Below are 26,105 nucleotides of genomic sequence, written 5' to 3'. Positions count from 1 at the left end.
ACACATAAAGGACCCTGCAACTTTCTTGTCAGGAACAAGGACAGGAATGCCATAAAATGGCCAAAAAAAGTTCTATGCCTTGCTGACATACAAGGTCCTCTGCAGAGAGTGGTGCAGACAGCTGTTAGTCCTCCCTGAGGGTCACAGCACCCTCACACAGATGGTGTGCTGGAGGGAGCCTAAATCTGGAAAACCGCAAAACTTTAGTTGTCCTCCTTCTGCATGGTAAAGGGTGTGGAAGTCCTCTGAGAGGCACAGCATAGAATCAGATTTCATATGCATGCTTAGCTGTGGAAGAGACACTTGAGGACTTGCCAAGGACAGGGGTCCAGCCCAGTGCCTTGTGTATACTGTAGGCAGTGCTGCTACCCACAGCCCCCCTCAGACTGACTGAAGGGATGACTGATATCTGTCTTTAGTTTTGCTATGAGTCACTTCAAGCCCAGGAATTGTTCAGGACTGGGAGGTCATTCAGAGACTTAAAGCCTGGCGCTTGGGCTGCCATTTCTTCTGGAAGCATAGTGCAGAATCTAGCCCTAGACAAAGGATATTCTGAGTGTCAAAGCAAATTGAAAACCGTTTTGAGTAGAATTCCTGAATAAGTAGAAGTCACAAGTGGAACTTCTAATATTAGGTGTCAAAGATAACAAACACTGTGTTTGGAACAGGAAACTAAAGGCATTAGGTGTATATCATAGTGCAAGTAAAGAAAACAAATACTGAACAAGAATTTTCCAATAGAACTACATAAAGGATGTTAAAAGTGCAAATGGGTAGAATTTAGTTTGACTCTTCCCATCTTAGTTTTTTGCAGGAAACAATATTTTGATGAGGTTAGAATGCTATTACACTGAAGATCTGAGAGAAATTGAAGGTTTCTCTTGCTAGTAGTCATGTCATTCAATTAAGATATGATACCTCTTGTTTAAATACCCCCTTGTGTGTACTCACAGTCAGATATTTGTGTCTCAGTACGTGACTTAATCTCATTGCTTGCAATGGGTTGGAGAGAAATCAAACCTTTCGTTTGATTTGCTTCTGGAGAAATACATTGCATGGATCAGTTCTACTTGCCTTCAGAATAGTTATATCCAGAAGTAAAATTTAGCAAAAGGAAGAAAACCGGTACTGAAACTATATTGTGATACCAGTTAGTTCAACCCCTCCTCCTCTAAAGCAGGATCAACCGTACCTTAAACTATTCCTGACAGAGAGGAATTTATCTTTCCCCGTGGTTCTTTAAGCACCAGACAAAAGGATTCTGATTTTGCCTACAGCAATGTAGTATCCTTTCTGTTTTGCCAAGCCACACAGCAGCAGGACTTTGACTTTATCTTCCTTGAAAAATAGAGTTGTCAGCAGAGGATGATTATTTATGATAGGTTATACAGGTAATAACATCAGATAGCTTCCAGGCTAGCATACTGTTTGAACTATACGAACATCAATAAGACTGCAGAAATGAAAAGTAGGTCTGGAAGTTTCCTTTTAGTGCCAGATAGACTGAGTGTGACAAAACTGTTGCATGGTTGTGCCTGTTGTTGTCAGGAATGCGAGTTGCTCCTTTCCACTGCAGTCTGCCAGAAGCTGTTTCTGGGTTAATAAGTAAGATTTAAGACTTGTTCAGATTTTCCTTTAGTCTAAAAGAAAGCGGCACCCTATCCCTTTACATAACAATGATTTGTAGGTTTATGCTCGCTCACAAGACCACTCAATGACAGATGCCAATACATGGATTTTATGTAGCTAATGGGACAGCATGCAAAGACATAAAGTGCATACAAATAACAACTATACTTTCAATATAATCCTGGAGTAGGGCAGAATTTTTTTACTCTTTTGTCCAGGAATATCTAAAGACTAGGGAACGTAGCATCCGTTTCTATGCACAGCTGCACTATCACTTCATCTTTTACCTGGGTTTTAGAGATGCATTCACTGCAGCCCTTTAAAATTGTACTAAGCAGCCCCAGGCATAACTACAACTTTTAAAACCCAAATCAAATGTTGCAAATTTTGGCTAGGGTAGTAGCACTGGACACTTCTCTACTTCAATGCTCATGTAATATTTTATTTTATTTTGGGACTAAGTCCCTACCAAGTGCCATAATTCTTGAACCAGAAGAAAAGATATCTTCAGGTTAAAATGTCACTGTGCCCATCAATCACACTTCAATGAATAGCTGTAGTTCACAAGTTATTCAGCAGTGCAATGAATAATTCCAGTCTAGAACTTTTCTACAACTTCCTCATATTATTATGTCTGAGACTAACCAAGACAAGTTGTGAGTTTCTATCTTTCTAAAAGGTCTTATTTCATGAATATAGAGGGATGAAATTCAGAAATACAAGAACTGTATAATAAAATGATGAATCTGGTTTCAGAGCCAAAGCATACAATCACCTTGTACTGACAAGAGCTTCTTTCTGGCAGCCGCATATTCTTGTTCTGTGTTATACAGCAGCATACTTCACTGACAGTAAAATGTTTAGCATACCAAACCGGGGAGCACTTTTTAATAGCCGACAGTACACATGGGTACCAAACACAGGGCTACTTTGTTTCACATGTGCCTAGACAATTATCTCCTAACACATGGAAAGCATTTGATTTCATTGGTTATAGAGTATATGGGGTACGGAGCACAGTAGTACTCTGGTCCATGATTCAGCTGGTGCTTCAGTATTGTCTTCAGGGCTGCCTTAAGAAATATTTTCAGAGAGATTACCTTTTTATTATCTGAAACCTGAAAGAATTTTCTTCCACTTTTCTTCCCCTTCTCTCTAAAATTATTATGATAGAAAAGTGTTGTTTTCAGTATAATAGTTACAGGATTTTGCAACTGTAATTTAGGTAGTTTATAGAAATAATGCTATTAAAATCCTTCACAACGGACTTCTTACATCTCAAATTTTGATGTTTGAATTAAAGATGTTTACAAATGAAAAGACAAAAGTAAAACCAGCCTGAGTAAAAGCTTTTTCTTCTTAGTATACATGGGATTTTTTTAATGTAATTATGATGTTAATTCCCACAAGCTTTAGCCAGTAAGCACAAAAGAAAGCCTAAAAGATCCAGGTCTGACTGCTTATACAGTAAGACATAAACACAATTCCGCTTTACAAACCTATATTGCTATTGTTTTAAAATATTTTCCTGTTCACATTTCTTTATAAGAAGACTGTAACTGAATATTCTTACCATTTTCAGTTCATATTCAAGGTGAACATTTAGTCCTCTGAGGAAAAATATGCTTCAGAAACATGTTCATTATCCTCATTTGCCCACACCAATCAAGTTTAATTGCACAGTTAAATTGCCTGGTTACCTCAATTTGGAGACATTCAGCTGTTTCTATCATTTATACTCACACCAATACTCAACTTTCTCTAATAATAAATGGCTGCTCTTCCATGCCTTTTGGCTAATTGTTCAATTACAGTTCTGGCATTTGCAAGACATGTGAAAGGCCACTTGTGAACACCCCAGGAAAACAGAATCAATGACATTTATACATTAATGTGTTGTTTCTATGCTTTGTAATAGGAAGTGTATTGAAGTACAATAGGTAGAAGAACAACCTTTAAAAAAAATCCACATTATTTTTCCTATCAATGTCTCCAATTCAAATTTTCTTGGTTTTCTCTTTCAACTACACTGTTTTTAACTGTCTCTCAGTAAATTCATCCTGTGGGAATATTTGCTTCCCCATCACTCCCTCTGAAGGCAGTAGCTTCTAGTCTAGCTCTTCAGCAGAGAGAATGAGGGACTTGGGGCTGAGCAGGTTTAATGTCAAAATTCACAGCGAAATTGACAGGCTGTAGGACCTACCTCAGTACCACATGCTTTATCTTTGCAGAAGAAGATTACCACTACACTGAACACCCCCATCCCCTGCCTCCTCAGTAGACTGCGAAAGAGGAGAGCATGTAGAAGACTGCTGTCTTCCAATCTGCTTTCTCCCACCCCCATTCAATATTTCTTACCTGTTGGTTTTGGTTTTTGGTTTTGTTTTTTTTTTTTAATTTCACTCATCTTCTGTTTTCATATGTGTTCTCTTTAAGTAACATTTTTCTCCAAACTCCTATCTTCTACTCCCATTTGACATCACTTTTCCTTCCTCTATCTTGATTCCTCTTTGTAAAGTTTCTTCTCTTTCCACCTCTATTTTTCTGGTTCTTCCTTCTTACTCTTCCCTCCCCCCTGCTTCCTTATCCTCTTGTCTTCCTTCTCTATTTCTTCCCTCTGAAGACTTTCCGCCTTTAGCTTTTTCCTGTAGACTGGGGTCAACTGTATCTTTTATGAATGCTAATTATTCCGGTCGGAGCTCTATGAGTATTACACCAGATGAATAACTCCTCACTTAAATTGTGCCTTGCAGCCATTTAGCAGGAAAGGAGTATCACACCCAGCTTTGACTGACAGCTGATTGGCAGACAAGAAAAGCAGCCACCGTCTCTCATGGGATTGCTCAGAAGCTTGCAGAGGGAGATAAAATGTCAAAACCACTGTGATATACAGCCTTTGCTAAAAGGCTTGAGAGATCAAACTAGATCAGACGCAATCCCATTTTAGTTTGGAAAACTAAGCTTTATTGTTTCTGCTTTGAATGTCACCATCAATAGCATAATTTCTACATTCTGCAAGAGGGACTCCCATAGACTGTGGCACCTTGGGCAGTGTAGATTCTCCATAGACTTACCACAGGTGCATTAGCTCTTCAACTCACATAAAGGTTGTTACCTACATCGGGGGTCTGCTGCTCAGGGAGGTGGATATTCTCATAGTTATGCTGTGCCTTTTTTTTTCATTATTATTTTTACAGACCCATTTCTAACTGTTAGCATACTTTGAGCTTAGAAATCTTCAGCTGCCTTTTGCTTCTTAGTGTGTAAGAACAGTGAGCTTCAACCCTTTGTAATAACATGGCTTGTGATATTAAGGTCATGTTAGAGAGTCCACAAAACCTCATCAGAAAATGGCTGCAAGCATTGTTGTGTGCTTAATGAAAGTGGGAAAGGTGGGAAATAAAAAGGGAGATGGCCAGAAGTCCTCACCAAAATATGTGTACTGTGAACCCTAAATATTTTGAACAAAAAGTTTTCTGTTTTATATACTCTGACTTTAGCAAAATTAATGAGCATGACGGAAGATGCTTGTTACAATTTAAAGCTAAAAATCTAGCCTAGACAACTCTGTAATTAAGCTGTAATTTCCAGCTGAAAATAAAAAGGAAAATCTTTAATGTAATTGGGCATGATTTGCCATGGGATTTACTGGTTAAATGAGGAACTTCCTATTGCTGATTACAGTTTGAAGCTGAAGTGTAGTAACCAGTGTTTCTAAAAACAAAATACAGAATACATATGTAAGAATCTTACCTTGCCAACATACTGGTAGTCTGTTCCTGTGTATTCCTCCAATAAAAAGAATTGATTCCACATCCAGCTTCTTTTGGAACGACGGATGTCTTGCCTGCTGTTTCCAGACAACACCAAAACTTTTCCCTTTTCTGGAAAGCCACTAGTCCTTTGGGATAATGGAGTTAAGAAAGTTTGGTGGGGCTGACCAGCCCAAAACAGCAGCCAGAAGCAATGGTAAGTTCTCATCATGGCAGCACAAGAAGGTCTAAATAATGGCGTTTTGTCTTGTCCTCAGATTAACCTACTTTACTGCACTGAATCCAATCTCATGCCGTCTTCCTTCTTTAAATAGTCTTCACAGTCTCAAAGGATCTCTGGAAAGAGAAATAACAACTTTTTTGAGCATTTCCAAAGGTACTTAATATTCAGCACTACTGAAAATAAACAAAAAGAAGGAGAATAGTAACAATGATTGCTGAAGATCTGTTTCTGGTTCAAAATGTTGCAAGCGTTCCTTCAAATAATCTGAGTGAATTTATACTGAGTAGGAAGAAGGAGTCACAACATTTGTGGTTTTGTTTTTTTGTTGGGCTGTTTTTTTCTCTTTAGCTCTATTTAATTCTATTAATCAACTAAGGCAAACCAGGCATTTATCTTTTTGCCTCCTGAACTTTGGGATATAACTGATTAGTTTCTGATTGGTGATCTCAATGAGGTTACCTCCTTACATGGAAGAAGGGCTAGCAAGACTGCTCACTGTCTTCCCAGGAGGCATTCTGTTGTTCTGTTATGGGCTGAAGAGCCTGAACTTAGATAACTCCAGGATTTTTCCTTCACATTCAAGGAGTTGTCCCTTTGAATTCATTTAAGAAGGGTCAGGCAAACAGATAGCTGAATAAATGTACATATTTGTTAATATCTCCCACATACTAGCCTGTTTGATACTGCATAGGAAGTGGACATTCTGGTTTTCTCAGTTACCCCGCTGAATTTTGTACAGAGTTTTAGATCTTTAAATGCATAATTATATATGTTAATACCTTCATTAATAACTTCTAAAAAAAAATAAATCTGCTAGTTCATCTTTACCTGTGGGCTCTTACTAGCTACCGCTTTCTACTACTATTAATAGTATCTGTGCACCTACAAAATAATTACAAAAATTACCCCTATCTCTGATGATTGCATGATTTTTTTTTCACCAAAAAAAAAAAAGAAAAGCTACACATATAGTACCAGGGTACAGTGCAGACAGTTCCGTTTTTTAAAAATTTGAAAGCTTCTTTTCAGGAATAAGAAATTATATTGTCTGTCTCAGGTAACCAGTCCTGCAAAATGCCTAATGAACGAGCTTTGGAACATCTTATAATGTGAAGAAATCAGAATTACTTGACAGAAACATTTCACCACATATATTTTTCATAAATACTTTGTTAAATTTTTAGTCTGAACAGATCCATACTCTTAGAGAAGTATAATTTAATTAATATAATATATTAAAATAATATATCATTTAATTTTTATTTAGTTTCACACAAATGCTCTTTGAAAAAGTTATTTTTTTCAATATTCTGATCAAAGCCCAATAAATCATTTACAAGCTTCAATGCAGCAGCTCTCAATATTTATTAATAAAGATTGTGGAATGATGGTCAAATTGAAAATAGATTTTTTTTAATTTGTTTTATTTTGTTTTTTCATGCATCACTACTTGGATCATAATCTATACCAAAGGCTAATTTTTTCCTGAGGTGTGTTTGTTTTTTTTTTTAAAGATGTAAATCAGGCAGAATTTAACCTTTGAGCTACACTGATGGAGTTAAAGCATTTGCAATGCCTTGGGTTAGCCACTCTTCTAGTCATTATTGTTCTTAGTAATTGTATAGTATAAGCTCAAGTCTCTTACACTTCCTTTTAGTAAATAATTTTCTTAGCTTTTAGATGAATAGTAGGTAATGGAACAGGGCTGTTCAAACAATAATTTTATTGTTTCACAAGGTAAAATACTGTAAAAATGTAAGGAGTCAGTTTTTCAGCATTAAGAGGAAGAATAGAAAAGGTACAGTTAATTCTGAAGCAATGTAGTTTCCTCCAGAGAAGAGTGAAGGTTTCTAGTTAGCTCTCATTTATGCCTGTGAACTTTCTGCAGGTAAAAACAACTGTGTCCTGTAGGTCATGGGAGCCACGTCCACATAAGGCTCTGAGTGTTTTGAGGTAGACACGAACACATAAGGTTATACACACATACATGTAAACATGAGCACACAGAGATATAACAGCAAGAACAGAACCCCTGCTCACCACAAGACCTCCTCAGAGGAACAGAAAAAGCCAGCATAACTAAGCTTTACAATGCGTTCAACAGTTGCCTTCAGTGCTGTTCATGGAGCACTGGCAAGTAAACATGCAGATCACTAGAGGGGGACATGGGCAGGTTCAGATACCAGGAAAGGGAGAGCTGAGGTGGCTTAAACTCTCTCTCTATTCATAGTATCTCTTACTCTTCTCCTGTACCCTTCTGACCCATGTAGGGTCTCATCCTTTATGGCTCTTCCAACATCCACCACACTAACCCCAGCTCTGAGTGGAGCTGATCTGGAGAGCATCTTCCCTGAGTTGATATGAAACAGGAGATTATGTCTCATGACTTCTGTGTTCTTGCTAGGATGCTTTGTGGGGAGATTGGTGCCTGCCCAGGTGAGTTAATTAGTGCCCAAACAACAGCACCCCTAGCAAGCTGCCATGTAGCAGCATGCTCATCATGATCTGTGCTCAGAGAACAGATGTGAAAAGACACATGATATGGTAGCTCTGGCTGTGTGCGTGTGGCTCGCCTTATTGGGGAGGCAGGGCCTGAGATAGGGAGTGCAGCATATGAGCAAATCTGTTATTTTGCTATTAGTGAAGTCTGCATGGACTGCTGAGGAGTGAGGGAGTGAAAATTATCACTTGACAGGCTCCCCCAGTGCTCATCTCATTACCCCTGTGGACAAACCCCACAGCAGGGCTCCATACCTCTGCTCCTGCACATAACATTTCCTGAGCAGTGCTGCCTGGAGCAGCATTACCTAGACAGGATTTGTGCCAGCCTTTCAAAGGATCAGTCCTTCAAATGCCAATTGCCAGGAAACAATTATTCCTATGGGGGAATTTTGTGCACTTGAAGTTGGCTATATTTCACAGCTCTGATGTCATGGGAGAGGTTTTATAGTGGCTCATGCTGAAATATAGCTTACAAGAATGATATCATAGCTGTGAAATATAGCCTTTTACTCTTTTCTGCAGAGATGTGTCCAAAATGCTGAAATAAGGGCATGATCCCATAATATCCCTCTTCTCTCGGTAGTCTTCATGAAGCAGCAGAGCAGCTAAGGCCCAGCAGCTTCCCTGTGAGTGGCAAGAGATGAAACACACCTTTGCAGACCTTGGATTAAGGGTGCAATTGGGCAAGTACCAACTGAAGTCTAGTGTGTCATTGCCCTATAGGTACTTATAACTGTTTTGTGGGTCACAGTGATAAATTCAGGTAAGTGAATAAAAAGGGCAGGGGCACTATACTCTGAGATAAGCTTTTAGTGAAGAGTGAACTCCTGTGGCTCCCAGATGTCATTTTGTGGCCCAGGCCTGATGTCTCATGCTGCAGGGAAGTTTCTGCAGTGTAATAGTTTTTCTCGTGCAATCTCCTTTATTTTGAAAGCAAGTCATTCACCAGGGATATATTATTTTCTTTAAAGATAGATGTGCAAATATAACTAATGCGACCTTGGGATGGGGCTAATATTTCTTTGTTTTCTTCACAGTGCAGAAAGACAGCCAATAAGACAAAAGGGGCTCTTTAAACATGGCATTTCTCAACCATCAGCTGGTTGGGGAACTTGCTGTGTTAATCAGCTGTCAAGAGTGAAAAACAATTTTACTGTAGAACAGCCTCAGACAAGTGGCTTAGCTCTATCAGCTCAAATATATAGCAAATCTGGGCTTTTTACAGGAGAAGAAAGAATCTGCATAACCAAGCTTAAAAAAAAATCCCAGTCTAACTTTAGGTATGATGATTGTTAACATAAAAGTAATGTCACTTGCAGTCACAGAACTGTCTTTGGTATGACAAGTCGCAGATTTAAAGTTTATGTTCATGCCTCTTTGAAGGATCAAAACCTTAGACAATTGCTTAATCACTATAAATATCAACTTGCTTCAAAATTATTTCCCTTAGGTGATTCATAGTCAAACTTTCTATTCACCCTCTCCCCTCCCATCTTGTTAATGTAGGAAATGTCTTAGTGCCACCAATGTGAGAATTCAGTGTAAATTTGCTCCCTTATTTAAATTATTTCGACTATAAATCAAAGACAAAACACATCTATTGGAGTCACTCATATGAATCCGGGAGCTCTGCCCTGGAGATGCCTTTCTGGCAGAGAGAACCAGATGTAGGTTCTTGACCTCAAGAAGTCCAAAGAGGTTCCACCTCTGCTGCTACTCAACACTGTGGATTGTGCTGTTTTTCCCAGCTAGTGGTTAAATAAACCAGACTAACAAAGAGCTTTACCATGACAGGCATCAGCAAGGAGATGGAAACGCTTTTTCTTCATTCCTTTCTCCTCTGCCTGGAGAAAAGAAGGCTCAAGGGAGACCTTGTAACAGTCTTCCTGCACTTAAAAGAGGCCTACAAGAAATCCAGAGAAGGACCTTTTACAAGGGCATGTAGAGATAGGACAAGGGGTTGGCTTGAAAGTGAAATAGGGTAGATTTAGATTACATATTAAGAAAAAATTCTTTACTGTGTGTGTGGCGAGGCACTAGCACAGGTTGCCCAGAGGTGTGGATGCTCCATCCCTGGCAGGGGATGGAGCAAGGCCAGGCTGGATGGGGCTTTGAACAACCTGGTCTAGTGGAAGATGCCCCTTCAAGTTGCGGGGGGTTTGGAACTGAATGATCTTTAAGGTCACTTCAAACCCAAACCATTCTGATTCTACAATAATACTCCCCCCTCAATAGACTCTCAAAGGAATATGATTTATAAAGTGTCCTACACTCTGCACTTGAGGATAATTTGTTTTTCAGAACCCATGCATTCAATTATATTTCTGTATGTATTTATACATCTTGGACAATACTGAGTCCTAGTTATAAGATTTTAAATAGCTTATAAATATGCCAACAACCATCAGCGTATCTAAAGTTTCTGATGTACATAATCTTTATTCAGACAGAAGTGTCAGTAAAATAAATCTTTTATTCCCTAGTCACCTAAGTACAGTTTCATTGTGTGAGGGTTGGGTACAAATCTTCACATGTTAGTATTAAGGTCCATTAGTACACTGGTATGAATATTAATTGTATTTTCAAGAATTGATAATGTACTGTTATTCTCACACAGAGACTGAATGAGGAGGTGAAAGTTAATGGATGATGTGGCATAGTAATTTAGGAAGCTGAGCATGGTGAATATTTTAGGTTTTCAGGTGGTTTGTTTTTTTATGGGGGAAGGTTTGTTGGATTTTGTTTTTATTTATTCTTATGACACAATAAACTCTATTCATCCTCATGACTATTGCTTAGGTTCTTGGGGAAAAATGCATAAAGGCAGGGAATAGATCCTGCTCTTTCATCCCAGCAGGTTCACTACGAATGTGCCAGTATACGTGCCTTTACTGCCCCCAAATCAGGTCTGATTTATGGTTGGTGGAGGAAAGACACAGACTGGTCCCTGCCAACAGCTGTACTATATGAAATGTGTAGCACCACCTTTGGAAGAAAAGGAGGGTTCTGATCTGTAAGCTTTAATTTATATCTGTTTTTGTAGAAGATGGGAGGATGCACTAAGAATATTCTGATCTCATATCTTCTAGATGCTGACCTAGCCAGGCAAACTGACCGTGCTTAAATCCCAAACAATTTTACACATCAGATTGTCAGCCACAATAACTGGACTGCAGTCTTCAATTTCACAGTTACCCTGTGCAGGAGAGTCAACTGGTAGTCCCCTGGTGAGACTATGGAGTCTCTATATTCACATAGTCCTGCAGGAAAGACCTTCCCCTGACTCAAATATCAGGTGCTGGTGTTTAACTTATAAAGCCTGAGAGAGAGTAAGACAACACTTCATTGTCAAAGCCTGAGGAATGAAAGGTGGGGAAAGCATTAATGGGTAAGGAGGATAATGGTCAAATTGCTGTATAATGTGTGACAGCCTGTGGTATGGAATGAGGCATGTCAGGTAACAAAATGGTGATCATTTACTTGAATTTTACCTCGTTGCAAAGCTCTGCTAAAGAAACAATGTCCAAGTCCCTAAGAGAACTTTAATGACTCAAAGGAGTCAAGAACCCTAGGCTGTCCTTGGAGCTGTCCTTGCAAATGTAAAGCATGTGGCTCTGCTACCCCGCAGGCAAGACTGTGAGGAAATGATTAAAGCTGTTAGGAAAAACTGCAGAAAAAATTACTTTATCACTGGGGAGGGAGAGGTAAGGTTAAAGTAGCAATAGTTGCACAAAGAAAAGAAAGTATTCCAAAAAGACAGAGGCTTCCAAATTTATCATATTCATTTATTTTCAGTGTCATATTAATATATTTTAATATATCATATTGATGCATTTTCATATATAGCAAAGAATTCCTTGCTAGATCTTCAGTAATAGCTAAGATTCATGTGCTCAGAAGCTGTAACACTGCAGACTTGTCCATAATTGACTTGGACTTAAAAAGCAGTTGTTGAGTTTGAGCTTACTTTGCAATTCTGTCTCTCTTATGACCAGTCAGATCTGAAAGTCTCTATCTAATAATTTTCTCAAGACTGAATTGGCTTTTACAGATCTGAAATAAAAATTATCTTTTTCCTTCATTGTTCATGAGGCGTTCCTTTGTAAATATGTCATAAACTGAAAAAAAAGGTCACTTTTTCACTGTAAAGGTAGCTGATGGAATTTAAGCTTCTGATGTTCACTTTTTTGATATCTTTGTTATATAAACCCATATACTCTAGTGATCATTCCTGTAAATACACCTCTGAAATAACAAAAGAGAACAGAGCCAAGAGAGATTTCAAGCTGAAAGACTTGTGGGTTTAAACTAAAGGTACTTTATGAAGACATCAAGTACACAATGTAATTGCAGCCAGCAGTGGTTGATTATAGTGTCTTTCAAAGTCATTCTTTTTTATTCAGTTCTCTCAGCAGGAAAAAAAAGATCCAGAAGTATAAAAATACCTAAATGCAGCAGAAATGTTAAGATAACTACTACCTCCATCCTGCATTGGGATCTAGCAACATGGTGCTTTTGAACAATGCGACTGCTTTAACTCTAATAGACCTGGATGCACACAAACACCAGCCTTCGCAAGAGCACACGCTGACAAAAGACAGAAAGTGAGAAGTGTATCTTCTTCTTTAGGTCATGAATGGCAGTGGCAAAAGATGACTGTTCAGTAGCTGAGGAGTGAATTGATGATGATGTTTGCTCTCAAATATTTTGATTCTTACAAGACTTTTTACAAGGGCATGAAGGTATAGGACAAAGAGTAATGGCTTGAAACTGCTAGAGAGTAGATTTAGATTATTAGGAAGAAACTCCTTACTGTGAGGGTGGGCATCCACTGGAACAGGTTGCCCAGGGAAGCTGTGGAAAAGGCCATCCCTGGAAGTGTTCAAAGGTTGTACAGGGCTTTGAGCAACCTGGGCTAATGGATAGTGTCCCTGACTGTAGCTGGGGGAGGGGAGGTGTGGGGGTTGGAACTAGATAGTCTTTACAATCCCTTCCAACCCAAACCATGCTATGATTTTATTTTTTTACCTGGCGTTTGAAAGAGCCTTAGTATCATCTTGTTTCAAGTTGCCCACTCTAAAGCTCTTGATTTAACCATGCTGGGAGTGTATCTTCTATCCACTGTGTATAAACTGTCTCACCACCCAAGATACAATAATGACACAGAAAAGGAAATATTTCTTCCATTGCACAGTTGCATTAAGTGACTTTCCTGTGGTTGTTCAAAAATATCTCTGATGGGTCTGGAACCTGGATTTAGGTTTCTTGAAGCATGCAGCAGCATTTAATCACAAGGTTATTCTTCTTATTTTCTGATGGTATGCCAGTCCAAGGCAAAATATCTGTGCTTATCATGTACTTTGCTGCACATACTGCCTGGATGCTGGTGTATGCTGGAGGGTGTGTGGAGATTGTAGCTGGAGCACCTGGAAAAGGACCTGAAGTTCCCTGGATGTGGAACTCATTGTTACTGCTCCCAAGAGCAATAATTGTTGCAAGAGTAGCAACTTTATGGAGGTGCCTCAGCCTAGTCACCTCTGCAAGCAGCTATATGGAGGAAGAAGGACTGACCCAGCTCTAGCCGATCGTGTCCTCTTTGTGTGCTACCTCTGCATGGCATTAACAGGAAGGAGGGTGGGTCTCACGAAAAGCTTCTAGCTTGTTCTGCCTTCTGCAGGAGATGTGGGGACAGGCCTCCACAGTAGGAAGAGTTTTCACTGTTCCCTTGTAGTGTGAAGCATTCTGCTAATGCTGTGTTATAATCTAAAATGGGGGACAGGTGTGCGACTAGTAGGTAATACAGATTAAAACTGTAAATTACATTAAATTGTTCCTTGATGGAAAGAAGACTAAAATAGTTAAGCCATTGACTACATTTACTAGGAGAACAAATCAGTAGCACTCCTGCTGCTGTGCATATCTGGTACATGGGTCTTTTATTCTTGATCAATACCTTAATGTTAAAGAGTTGCAAATGTGCATGGAATCATAGCCAAAGGGTTTTCAGCAGTACCAAAACTATCCTTGAAGCCATGAAACCTTATTGTTGCAGTACTTGCTGGAAGTCTGCAGTATTGTGATCATGTGAAAGTTACTGTTGTTTTCAGACATACTGTCATGGTTTAAACCTAGCTGGTAACTCCACCATGAAGCTGATCACTCACAACCACTCTTTCCCTCCCACCCCAGGCAGGATGGGGAGGAGAATCAAAAGCTATCATCAAACTTGTAGTTGCTTATATAAAACTGTGGTTTTCCTAACCCTTTTTATTTATTTATTTTAGACTAGGGAACTAGGCAGGCTCTTCAAAGCAGAAGTGTCATCAAAAAGAAATTCAGTCTAATTTTCACATTGAAATATGATGTCTGAAAAGGAGCCTAGTCTCCCTATGTAGTTAATAGAAAGTGGAAGGCTCTTAGGTGACTTGAAATGCCTAAGTTAAAGCATCTTGTCTCGCCACTGAAAAAAACTGCATGGTTTGAATATCTCTTCTGTTCTGTTTTTTTAGACTCTGTTACATGAAAGTCTCCTAAACAGGATCTTAGAAGCGATCGGTGACATTTTAGAGTTTTTATTTTAAAACAAAAATAGAGCTATCTTAAACAAGACTCTGTTCTAAGAAACGTATGAGATTCCACCACCCAAAAATATCTAGTAACGGAACTATCCAAAATCTTTAGATACATTTAAAAAAAATAAATAAAGTGAGCTGCTCCCTGAAAATTGTTTCTCTCAGTGTAGGTGGGGTATCCTGGGTGTTTTTTTTCCATGCACACTCAGGTGCATAACTCTATGCCATCAGAGGAAAATTAACCACAAGCTTCCATAAGTGAGACAGAACCATACACAACAAACCCTTTCTATGCTGATCAACAATTATTCACAGCCAAGGTGTCAGCAACACTCTCCAAACACAAAAGAATAATCTAGGCATGAAGCTGCTTCAGTGGTATTGCAGCTCTCCCTCAAGTGTGATAATGAAGGCAGAGGCTATACTGCCACATGCATAGCCAGGAATAAAAGAAAGGAGGAGACAAGGTTTCTTTTTCAACAGGCAGTGGTGTATCTTCCTATAAAAGACTATTTTTGACAGTAGTAATTAGGCAGCTCAGTAAGAAGATACAAGTAAAAGAAAATTCTTTGACAGGAATGTTTTAGGCAGTGCACATTGTTGTTAAACAGGGTATTAATTTCTAAACCCCTGATTTATTCCCTACAGAAGAAACCCAGAGACTGAGATAACAGAACTGTTATAGAAAGTGGTATAACTGGAAGCAAACAGGGAAGCAGAGTTGACCTGATTCTAATTTAGGCTTGTTAGAGCCTATGCACTTTTCATATGAACAAAAGAGATTGTCCTTTTTTTTCTTTTTCTTTTTATTTACAACTGGTTTTAACTTCAATAACCACAATCCTACCTGCTACTGCTAGTGTCTGGCTGCTTGTTTGTTTGGTTGGGGTATTTTAGTGACCCTAATCTCTTTTGCTTGCTTTTTGCAGTTCCCCCCTGCAGACACTCTCCTTGCAACCCCATTTCCAGGATCCCCCATTTCATCTGTGGTAGAGCAAAGCCATTGCTTGTCTTAAGCAGTTTTCCATTTACCAGCTGCTGTTTGCTTCTTTCTCTCTGCTAGAGGCTCAATGCTCACTATATTTTTCTTTACTTCTTGACAGAAGCATATGTTAATTTCCTACTCTGAGGTTAGGCAAAACCCATAACTAGGTGGGACATAAGGTACTGGACCTGGGGAGGATAGAAATAGCTAAACTTTGGATCTGTATTTGATTACCAAGGGTTTTCCTATTGCTCATAGACTTTCATGGTCATTTACCACTGTGAAATGGATGCAGAGTGCTACCAAATAAGAAATGCTGCAATGCTCGGCTCGTTGTAGGCGACCAAATTCCATTTGTGCAAATACATTCCAACAGGAGCAATCAAATGGAAAATAGAGATATATCCATTAAGACTAATTTCATTACGAATGTGCTATTAAAAGAACCGTAGATTAGTGGGTCATGTCTCTTTTTTGATTAGAGAGTCTATTATTTCTTTGATCTTGATAGTAACTGGCTGTACTAAGTGGCTACAACTTCTTCAAAAGCTTCTGAATATTACTCCTGCTAACTGCAAAACTTAAGAAGCTGTAGCAAAAGACAGGAAGGCTAATACAGATCTGTTGGCCTCCTTTATGAGACATCTTAGCCTACTTGGCAAGCCATTAAGGATCTAGGAGATCTTATCAAGCAGGGCTAGACTGGATGGCAGGTCTGGAAGACAGATGGCAGGAGAACTCACCTTTGGCAACTCCTGCTGGGCTATCCTCATGCTAGCATTAAAAAAAGCTGTAGGAGTGAGAGGAACTGACCATTTCCAAGTGACATCAGTTACTAGGAGTGGATAGTGACTTAAAATGGGAGTAAAGCTTGCCTGAGGTTCATTCAGGGTGAATAAATACCAAGCCATGATGGCAGGGATGTTCTAGTAGTCTGACTAGTAAAAAATTCTTGTCCAGGCAGGATAATATTCATTCATTCTACAACTTCAGGCCAGAAGAATTTACACTCTGCTTGTGACTGAGGCAATAAACTTTACCACTGCAGTGTATATTTCCAGCCATGATGACTCATTACTTAACTGAGGTTTTGTGAACAGTGAGTGATGTTTCTGAAACTCTTGAAGTTTCTTGAATAGGAAACGTACATACTTGCTTTTCAAATCACTAATCTGAGAGGTGGCTTTTTTCTTTGACAAGGGCCTTTTAATATGTTTTTGCTAGTAATTTTATGTTTCTTAGAATATGAAAATGTATAAAAGAATAATGTTACTTGTGACTGAATAGATTCTGAAGTATTTAATAATGCCACTTATGTCACTAGTTCTTTGAAAAAATTTAATGAGTTGTTTAATTAGGAATATTGAGGAAATTTGAATTAAACTATTTTTTTCCATCTCTTAGTTCACACAGCTCTGCATACATACACTGTGAACAATAAATACTATACAGATGACTAATCCCTTTGCTTGTATTATAGCATGCTCCTCCAGGCATTGAAACCAATAAGAAAGTTCCTTTCAATGTTATGCAGTCACATCCCTGAAAAGATTTCTTTTTAGGAGTGAAAAAAAACCTGGGAAAGATTCCAACTTGACTTAAAACAATTGGTGTTCATAGTATTGTTAAATTTTTGCTATTGTATGTGGAACATTTTGGGGATTAAACATAGTCTATATTTTTGGAAGTGAGGTCTCTAATGGAATTACTGAAATATTCCCCTTGTGTAATGCAGACAATAAATATGTTGCTTTATTTTTAAAATCTGTTTGACAGACTCTGGTATTGTTTTTCATGGAAAGGAGGGGCAGTCAAATCTTCTCTTAAGTACAAATCTTAGCTATACTGTTGATACTAAATAACTATGTGACCATCATATGCAGCAAATTGAGGATTAAAATCTTCCAGGACAGCCTTGCAATTATGTTTTAGACAACTGAAGGAGCTAACCCTAAAAATATAAAAAGTGTAATGCATGTGGTTGTTCTTGGTTGGGGATTCAGCTGAACATTGCTCTGTGCAAGCCACTGAAGATGGCAAAATTGGCCTTCTTTGCTCAGTACAGTTTTGGTTTTGATTCTGAATTAATCCCATGGAGTTGCCAGGATTGATAGCCAAGATCAAAAATGCTGGATAAGTACATTGGGAGGAGCAGAATTAAAAGAAACTATTTTTGCATAATTTGTGCTTTCATGCCTCTAAGCAGCTGTCTCTGTTTAAAAAAACAAAGAGATACTAATCTGGACAAGAGATTTCATATTTCAGAAAATCCTTTTCATCTAAAAGGCATTCCCCTGAGCAGTTAATGCTCAAGAAATATATTTCCAGTACGAAATGAAACTTGACCAAGTGAGGTGTTCATACAATCCCTGACACTACTCCTTATATGAGAGAGGGGTAAATGTGCTATTCTTTCATTAGTGGAAAGACTGCTCTATATGTTTAAGTATTTTCTTGAGCCAAACTGAACTTCTCTGATGCTCTTACAAAAAGTGGTAAACAGAAACGGCCGGCCTCAGTTTTGTTGAAACTGAGAATTTTATATTGTAACAGCCAGCATATCACTCCTTTTATTTTTTTTATGTTTCTTAGTTCTACTATTGCTTCTTTCAGTTGTCACTATTTTTACTGACAAAATTTCGGTTGGCCTGATTTTAATGGCTACAGCTGAAGACAGTGGAACTTAAATACCACATAAAATGACCAGATGTTTACTGACTGTATCTAGAGAAATCCATGCTTTTGCAAGAAAGTATGCATTTAATTAAATCTCAGGCATTCCTAAAAATTATACTTAGTTGCACTCATAACGTGTTCCAACACAGCATTAAATATTACATGCACTTCTAGTGCATTGTGAGTGTTGTCAGCTTAGGCTGCTTCCTTCTGGAAGAATAAAAACCTTCTTCCTGTCAAGGTCACTTAGCACTGATCCTGAAGTCCCCCTTTCTGCTTTCCTGTTTTCTTCTCACCTTTAATTCTGGGCAAACCAATGTAAGCTGAAAATTGTCAGATTGCCCTGAAGGGTTTATTCACCCTTTATTCACCAGAAATTAAGGTACTCAAGTTGTCTCAATTATCAAGGATTTTGATCACTTAATAACCTTTATTGTATTTATTGTCAGAGCAATTTTGTGAGACTTGCAAAGCTAGCATTCCTGAAGATAGAAACAGAGTGAATGTAAAGACCAGAACTTCAAAGGCATTTAGAAACCCAACTGTTACTACAATCAGGTCAATGGTATTTAAGCCTCTTATTCCATGATATTTTAGTACTAATTCAAAACAAGAGAATAATATGGACACTGAAAAATCTGAGGAATCAGTATAAACTGAACATGGATAAACTCACATGTATATTTTTCTCATTACTCTGTAAATTTTCGTGTATTCCAACTCCAGTCTTAACAACTTTGTTTTTAGTGATGCTTTGTTTAATAAGCTTTAAGACATTTACAGTTTTATGATATTTCTCACCTGATGGATGAATATAAATTTCAAAACAAAATCAAAATTATACCAGCAGATTATTAGCTCCATCTATACATTACCTGTTTAATAGATTGTCTTGTAATAAAATGTTGTTTCTGCAGTTACATAACCAATCCATAATTAATCTTTTTTAAACCAGAAATTAAATTCTCCTATTTAAAGCCCTTGCAACTTAGCAACAATGCAGATGTTAGGGATATATAGGTAACATGAGAGGAAGTCTGCTCTGGAGTTATCTGCCTCTGCTCCTTCCCTATAATCTCTAACCAATACACCTTTAATTTGATTTACTGAAGGTTATTTTACACTGCAGGTTGTAAGATAATTTATTTTCCAGTATGGGCCCTTATAAAGCATTAGGGATTATCCAAGATTCAGACTGTCTATGAAAAAACATGGTATTTCATTAAATGGGCGATTTAAGATTTATGATTTTAGATTTTCATTTCTTTCTGTTTTTAAATGCCTGAAGTTTGTCAGAAGTGTGATACATTGTCACTTAGCACCATATTGCAAGTGTTGAGTTTGCATGTGTGTATATATAGATATATATATATATTTATGCCTGCACCTGTGTACTGTACACTACTACCTGTACTAGTAATGGCTATAATAATGCTATTGTTGCTGGTAGGAACTGAACTTTGATTACCGCGCTGAATGGCTGAAAAGCGTCCTTGACTTTAGTATCCAAAATAGGATAGAGGGTTACAATCATAAGCCACTGTTCCTCGAACTCAACGTGTGACTCGGCTGGAGACCAGTAACGAGTGGTGTCCCTCAGGGATCAGTGTTGGAACCAGTCTTGTTTAATATCTTTGTCGCTGACATGGACAATGGAATTGAGTGCACCCTCAGCAAGTTTGCCGATGACACCAAGCTGTGTGGTTTTGTTGATACGCTAGAGGGAAGGAATGCCATCCAGAGGGACCTTGACACACTTGTGAGGTGGGCTGATGCCAACCTCATGAAGTTTAACCATAAGAAGTGCAAGGTCCTACACCTGGGTTGGAGCAATCCCAGGCACAGCTACAGGTTGGGCAAAAAGGAAATTCAGTGCAGCCCTGCGGAGAAGGACTTGGGGGTCTTGGTCAATGAGGAAATGAACATAAACCAGCTTCAGTGTGCGCTTACAGCCCAGAAAGCCAACTGTACTCTGGGTTGCATGAAATGAAGCGTGACCAGCAGGTCAAAGGAGGTGATCCTGCCCCTCTACTCTGCTCTTGTGAGACCTCACTTGGAGTATTGTGTGCAGTTCTGGTGTCCTCAACATAAAAAGGACATGGAATTGTTGGAACAAGTCCAGAGGAGGGCCACGAGGATGATCAGCACCTCCCATATGAAGACAGGCTGAGAAAGTTGGGGCTGTTTAGCCTGGAGAAGGCTGTGTGGAGACCTCATAGCAGCCTTCCAGTATCTGAAGGGGGCCTAGAGGGATGCTGGGGAGGGACTATTCATTAGGGACTGTAGTGATAGGACAAGGGGTAACGGGTTGAAACTTAAACAGCAGGGTTTTAGACTGGATATAAGGAAGAAATTCTTTACTGTTAGGGTGGTGAGGTACTGGAATGGCTTGCCCAGGGAAGTTGTGGATGCTCCATCCCTGGCAGTGCTCAAGACCAGGTTGGATGAAGCCTTGGGTGATATGGTTTAATGTGAGGTGTCCCTGCTGATGGCAGAGGGGTTGGAACTAGATGATCTTGAGGTCCTTTCCAACCCTAACTATTCTATGATTCTATGACTATCAGATGTGAATGGAGCTGAGCAACTTCAGCTTAAAATGAAACCTTGGGTGTTTGGAAGAATACCATATAATACTTTGACTGCAGTTCATTTGGCTTTAACTGGAGAAAAGTCAGGTAAGCAGAATTATACTGACAAAAGCATTGACGTAATTGGTATGTACAAGAGTGTGCATGCATCAGCAGTACCAGTATGAACACAGCTTTTGCAGCCTGCACCTTAGGAAATAAGATGCTGCCACTGCTACTGAAAAATTGCAGATTTTGTTTTACCTTAGCTCAGGCAACTTCAGTATTTGTCTGGTCGCGAGATTATGCTTCTTATTTTGGCTGAATTGCCCAACAGGTGACTAATACCCAACTTATTTTTTGTGTTGGCTTCAGTCTGTGAAATTGCATTTCAGGAAATTATACCATGTAAGTTGTTTCAACAGCTCCTAAATGATCATTCTGTAACTAACGTTGGGCACCAACAAAATATACACTGGCAAGAAACTCTGTGAAAATCCCAGGCGGACCCAGGATGGAAGAGTAACTGACCTTCAGCAGCAAATTTCTTCCAGTGATGAACTGAAGGTGCTAATTATTTGCTTTTGCTACTCATAAGAAAGGTAGGCCTGACATGACAAAAAGAGGTAGCTACCAGGAAGTTGGTGACTAACAAACTGGATTGTACTGTTAATGGGAGTTAGCAATGATTAGATAATATGGACTATAAATGTTAGTGTCATTGTAACTGGACTTAGATTAACACTTTGATCCATTTTGATTTTACTGTTGAAATGTTAATTAGACTAACAATAAACTCCAACTGTTGGGTCTGCAGAGGTGTGTTTCCCTGTGCCAATAATGAGATTTTGACTGTGACATTCTTTGTCTGATGGGCAATTTTTATACATCAGATGTGTGAAAAAGGGAAAATAATGAGAAGTAGCAGCAAGGAGAAAGAGGAATGGCAGCAGGGAGACTCCTAGCTTGGCAGTGCTTCAGAACGGAGACACAGCTGGTTATCCTGCTGTGAGCCTGGGACACAGCCAGATGAGGAAGACTCAGGACACACCCCCCAGATGTACATTTTCATTTAATTTATATTAAGTTCATGCCAGTGGCACTTTGACGTATCAAATGGTATCACAAGGGGCAGTCTTTTTCTCCAGCCTGGAAAGGAATATTTGTGGGTGTCCCTCAGCTGTAGTGTCTGCTTGGAGCAGCATTAGAGGTAGGGGACTGCATGAGGTCACAAGGTCTGTAGCTGCCCTCTTAGTCTCAGCATAACTTTTGCTTTTGAAGCAGCCGTTGTTCTTGGCAGTTTTGCACTGTAAGGACAAGCCCCATGCCAAAACAGCCAGCATCAATTCATTACTGAAGGCTGACTGAAATTCAGAGGTGCAGCCTGTAATTTGGAGGTGCAAGAGAAATATGGCGAGGGTGACTTTATGCAGCTTTGCTTTCTGGCATGCTCTGGGGCCTGAAGTGTTCCTTGACAGAACCTAAGCAGTCCTGGGGAGCTCTGTAGTCATTACAGCAGCCTGTGCTTTGCTGATTAGTCTCTTCCTCCCCAGAACTCTGCATCTAGAAGCTGCAGTCCAAGATCATAGAATCATAGAATAGTTAGGATTGGAAAGGACCTCAAGATCACCTAGTTCCAACCCCCCTGCCATCAGCAGGGACACCTCACACTAAACCATATCACCCAAGGCTTCACCCAACCTGCCCTTGAACACTGCCAGGGATGGAGCATTCACAACCTCCCTGGGCAACCCATTCCAGTACCTTACCACCCTCACAGTAAAGAATTTCCTCCTTATATCCAGTCTAAGCCTCTGCTGTTTAAGTTTCAACCCATTACCCCTTGTCCTATCACTACAGTCCCTAATGAATAGACCCTCCCCAGCATCCCTGTAGGCCCCCTTCAGATACTGGAAGGCTGCTATGAGGTCTCACCCTTGACACGTTCCCTGTGCTGATAATATACATGAACAGAATGGCTGGAGTTCAGTTCCTGTGCAAATTATGACGTCTAGGGAAATGCGTCCTTCCTGGCAGTATCTGGGTCTTTTAAGGCTCCTGTAACAGCTCCTTAGTAAACAGGGAGTCTGGGAGAGTGATGGATTGCTCCCGATTCATATCCAATTCCAGTGTAAGGTGTGACATACAAGTTGGTTTTCTCAATCATAAAAAAAGAAAAAAACAACATGCCCCACTGCTCTTGAAAGCTAAACAGGGAAAAAGAGTATTTCACTTCAGTGGAGTCACATACCCATTGAACTGACATGGTGGGGAAAGGGCTAGGTTGTGATTCCTGTGTGGGCTCCCAGTTAAAAAGCACTTGAGCCATGTGTTCTGAATAAGCATATGAAGGAAAATGAGATGTCATCAAGGAAAAATGGCAATGTCTGGCCTGCCTTGCCATTCCTTCTCAAATGGGGGAGTAAAATTTATCATCCCTGCCTAACCTCTGCATATTGAGTTAAGCCTAACATTCAGATTTATTAATAGTACAGCTTCACTCCTCCATTCCCCCAGGATAAGAATTCAGTCTTTTTCCCCAGGAGCTGCATTTTTATACATATAAGCAGGCAAGGTTTGCAGAAGGTGACTCCCTACAGAAAATGTGTGGCTTCTTAATGTCAGTTCTTTTCTGCATTTGCTGGAGGACCCTGTAGTAATCTGAGTGAATACTTGCTGTAGATTGATAACAAAATATGACGTCCTAGGAAGTATACATTAGATGAAACATGAGGGAAAAAGAATTCCCATTCCATTTAAGATTAGCAGAATTGTTAAAAAATGGAGAGATTTCTTGTTATTTTACAAAGTTATTTATACCTTTTTTTTTATTACAGCTGTTTTGTGAGTGGGATGGAAAAGAGACAGATAGTTGGTGCATGTGCTTTTTCTGATGTGGGGGGATGGAAGCTCAGCTTGTAGCTGGGGGAGAAAAGATTAATCGTCAGTTGGTCTATTGTGCAAAACTTCAACAAATTTCTACAGTGTGGAATCTACACTTTTTAAATGTCTGTCTTTTTCTTTCCCTTGTTATGTGTAAATATAATACTCATAGTTCTAGGTGTGGCAGGAATGATGTTATAATGCAAAAATGCAGGAAGAAAATCAGAAGTAGAATGGGTCACCGTTTTACTTCTGGACATTTCAGAACCTGGGAGGGAGGGGAAAGGAGCAGCAGAGAACTTTGGCTTGGCCAAACAGAATTTCTCCTTGGGTTTAACAGAGTGTATGTTACCACTGCATCTTTTTCAGCCACTGTGAGGGGATAGTGTCCCATGAGCACTCTAAATATCTAACCCTATTCCTCATACTTTTGGTTGGGTAACATCAGCCTTGTGGCTTCTGCCTTTAACCTGCAGCTGCACTTGGTTTAGTCACCACTAGGTTTTTTTCCTGAATTGTTTCTGATTGCACTTTAAAGCTGTTTCATCCTATTCTATTTTCATCCTTATAGTGGAAAGGCAAAATCTATAAATTCTATTTTAGACAAGGAAAGAAGCTCTGTATAATTTTTTAACTGCTTTTCTTACTTGTTGTTATTTATAGGCTTGATCTGCAACCACCCCATTCCTCAGCTCACCCTTGTACCAAATCACATCAAGTCTTAATAAGAAAATCTTTAGGGTGAGATCATAACAGATAAATAGCTGTTTACCTGTGAGTCCTTCCTATTGTTTCTCTTTGTGTGTGTGTGTTGTAGTATTTCTGTGGTTTGATAGGATCAAAATAGTCTGGCTTTTGTATTTCCATAGCTGGTCACAGGCTATATGAAAATTTTTCAAATGCAACCTTCCACCCAGGACATGTATTAGCTCTCAAGGAGGCATAAAGGAAAATATCCCAATCCAATGACTGCTGCAGATGTGTTCAATAAAAGAAGAGTTGTAACTACACAAATTACCTTTGCTAAGCTGCAGGGTGCTGCAGAACTCGTGGAATGAGTTTTTCCCTGCCACACATTTCATTCTCTCTGCTGGTTGTGAATGAATACAAATTAAGAAGAAATCCCTGAAAGATGTTGTAGGCCTATACATATATCTCACAAGAGAACTGAGCTGCTCATGCACCTAATTTTTTACACTGAAGAAAGTTTTAGGAAGAAAAAGCTGTTACCCCTTTTAGAAGCCTCCATGAGAAGGGGGGAAAAGTCAGATGTTCAGCATAGCTGACTGGTTTTTTCATTACAAGTCTTACAATAATTGATACTTTAATTAAAGTTGCAACTCCTGGAGATGGATGGTTGTCATAGTATCTCCATTTTCATTTAGGAAAGCGTGGTTCTAGTCTGGTGCTTGCCAAATAATATTTGGATATATAACCTGTGTCCTAGCCACCCCATAACTGTCAATGAAAGCCAACCTGTACTTGCACTGCCTTTAGTTGTTTAAGACAAATTATCTCTCGAGTGGGAAGGCAAACTAATACACGCTGGGGCCAGGCCCAAGACTTTCAAATGTGACATGGTTAATTCTGGATATTTAAAATCAGGATCTAAAACATGCTGAGATTGAGAACAGCAGATGGAAGAGGTTGTGGCAGCTTGCTGTGGAGAGGGGAATGGAAAGGGTGTGTGTAAAATACCTGTTGGGACCAGGAGGAGCAGAATAGTTGTAGCAAATTCTATCTGTTAGCTGCATCCCCAGGAGGAGCAAATGCATGCTGCTCTCTGCCAGGGAATGAAAAGCTAAAGGAGAAAAATTGCTGTGTTCCCTTTTACTGACAAAAATAGTTTCTTGCAGAGATTGATTTACTTCATCTTTTGGCTCCAAAATGCTATTTGTTTATTTGTGTATTCAAAGCTGACTGATAAAATCTGGGCCCTAGTTTCAGTGCATAGACAACCCAGACTCTCTCCACATGTCTATACCTGGCTATACCTCTCCTTTAACCAGTGGCATCCTCATTTTTAAGAAACCCTCTTGCTTATTCTTCTCTGGGAGAAGTGTTGGAAGGAACTGGTTGTAATTTGGCTTTTCAGGTGTGAAAGCAGGATTTTAACTGTTCTGCCATACCTACAGGCCTGCTTTATTTCTCCTAGCAACTACCTTTTAGAGTTCCTCCTGTTGCAGAACCCTGGTAAATGAAAATGAGACCGGGAATTTACCTGCAGGGGAGATATATGTTATAGTTTCTTTTTTTTCCATTTGTGTATTTGCTATGAACAATAAATTTCAAAAT

At 39.3% G+C, this 26,105-nt stretch overlaps 1 protein-coding gene across 1 annotated transcript in view; it reads right to left on the bottom strand.

Moving 5' to 3' along the window:
• Positions 1–26,105, bottom strand: part of LOC101874935 (cadherin-6) — a 99,194-nt gene that overhangs the window by 39,696 nt on the left and 33,393 nt on the right. Inside the window, exon 2 of the mRNA XM_005149945.3 lies at positions 5,383–5,738. Within this exon, the coding sequence (XP_005150002.1) occupies positions 5,383–5,613 (231 nt within the window). The 5' untranslated portion in view covers positions 5,614–5,738. The remainder of the gene's footprint in view (positions 1–5,382; positions 5,739–26,105) is intronic.

The sequence above is a fragment of the Melopsittacus undulatus genome, chromosome 1 (assembly GCF_012275295.1).
Source record: "Melopsittacus undulatus isolate bMelUnd1 chromosome 1, bMelUnd1.mat.Z, whole genome shotgun sequence".
Classification (NCBI taxonomy): domain Eukaryota; kingdom Metazoa; phylum Chordata; class Aves; order Psittaciformes; family Psittaculidae; genus Melopsittacus; species Melopsittacus undulatus.
This window is presented reverse-complemented; position numbering and strand designations above follow the sequence as displayed.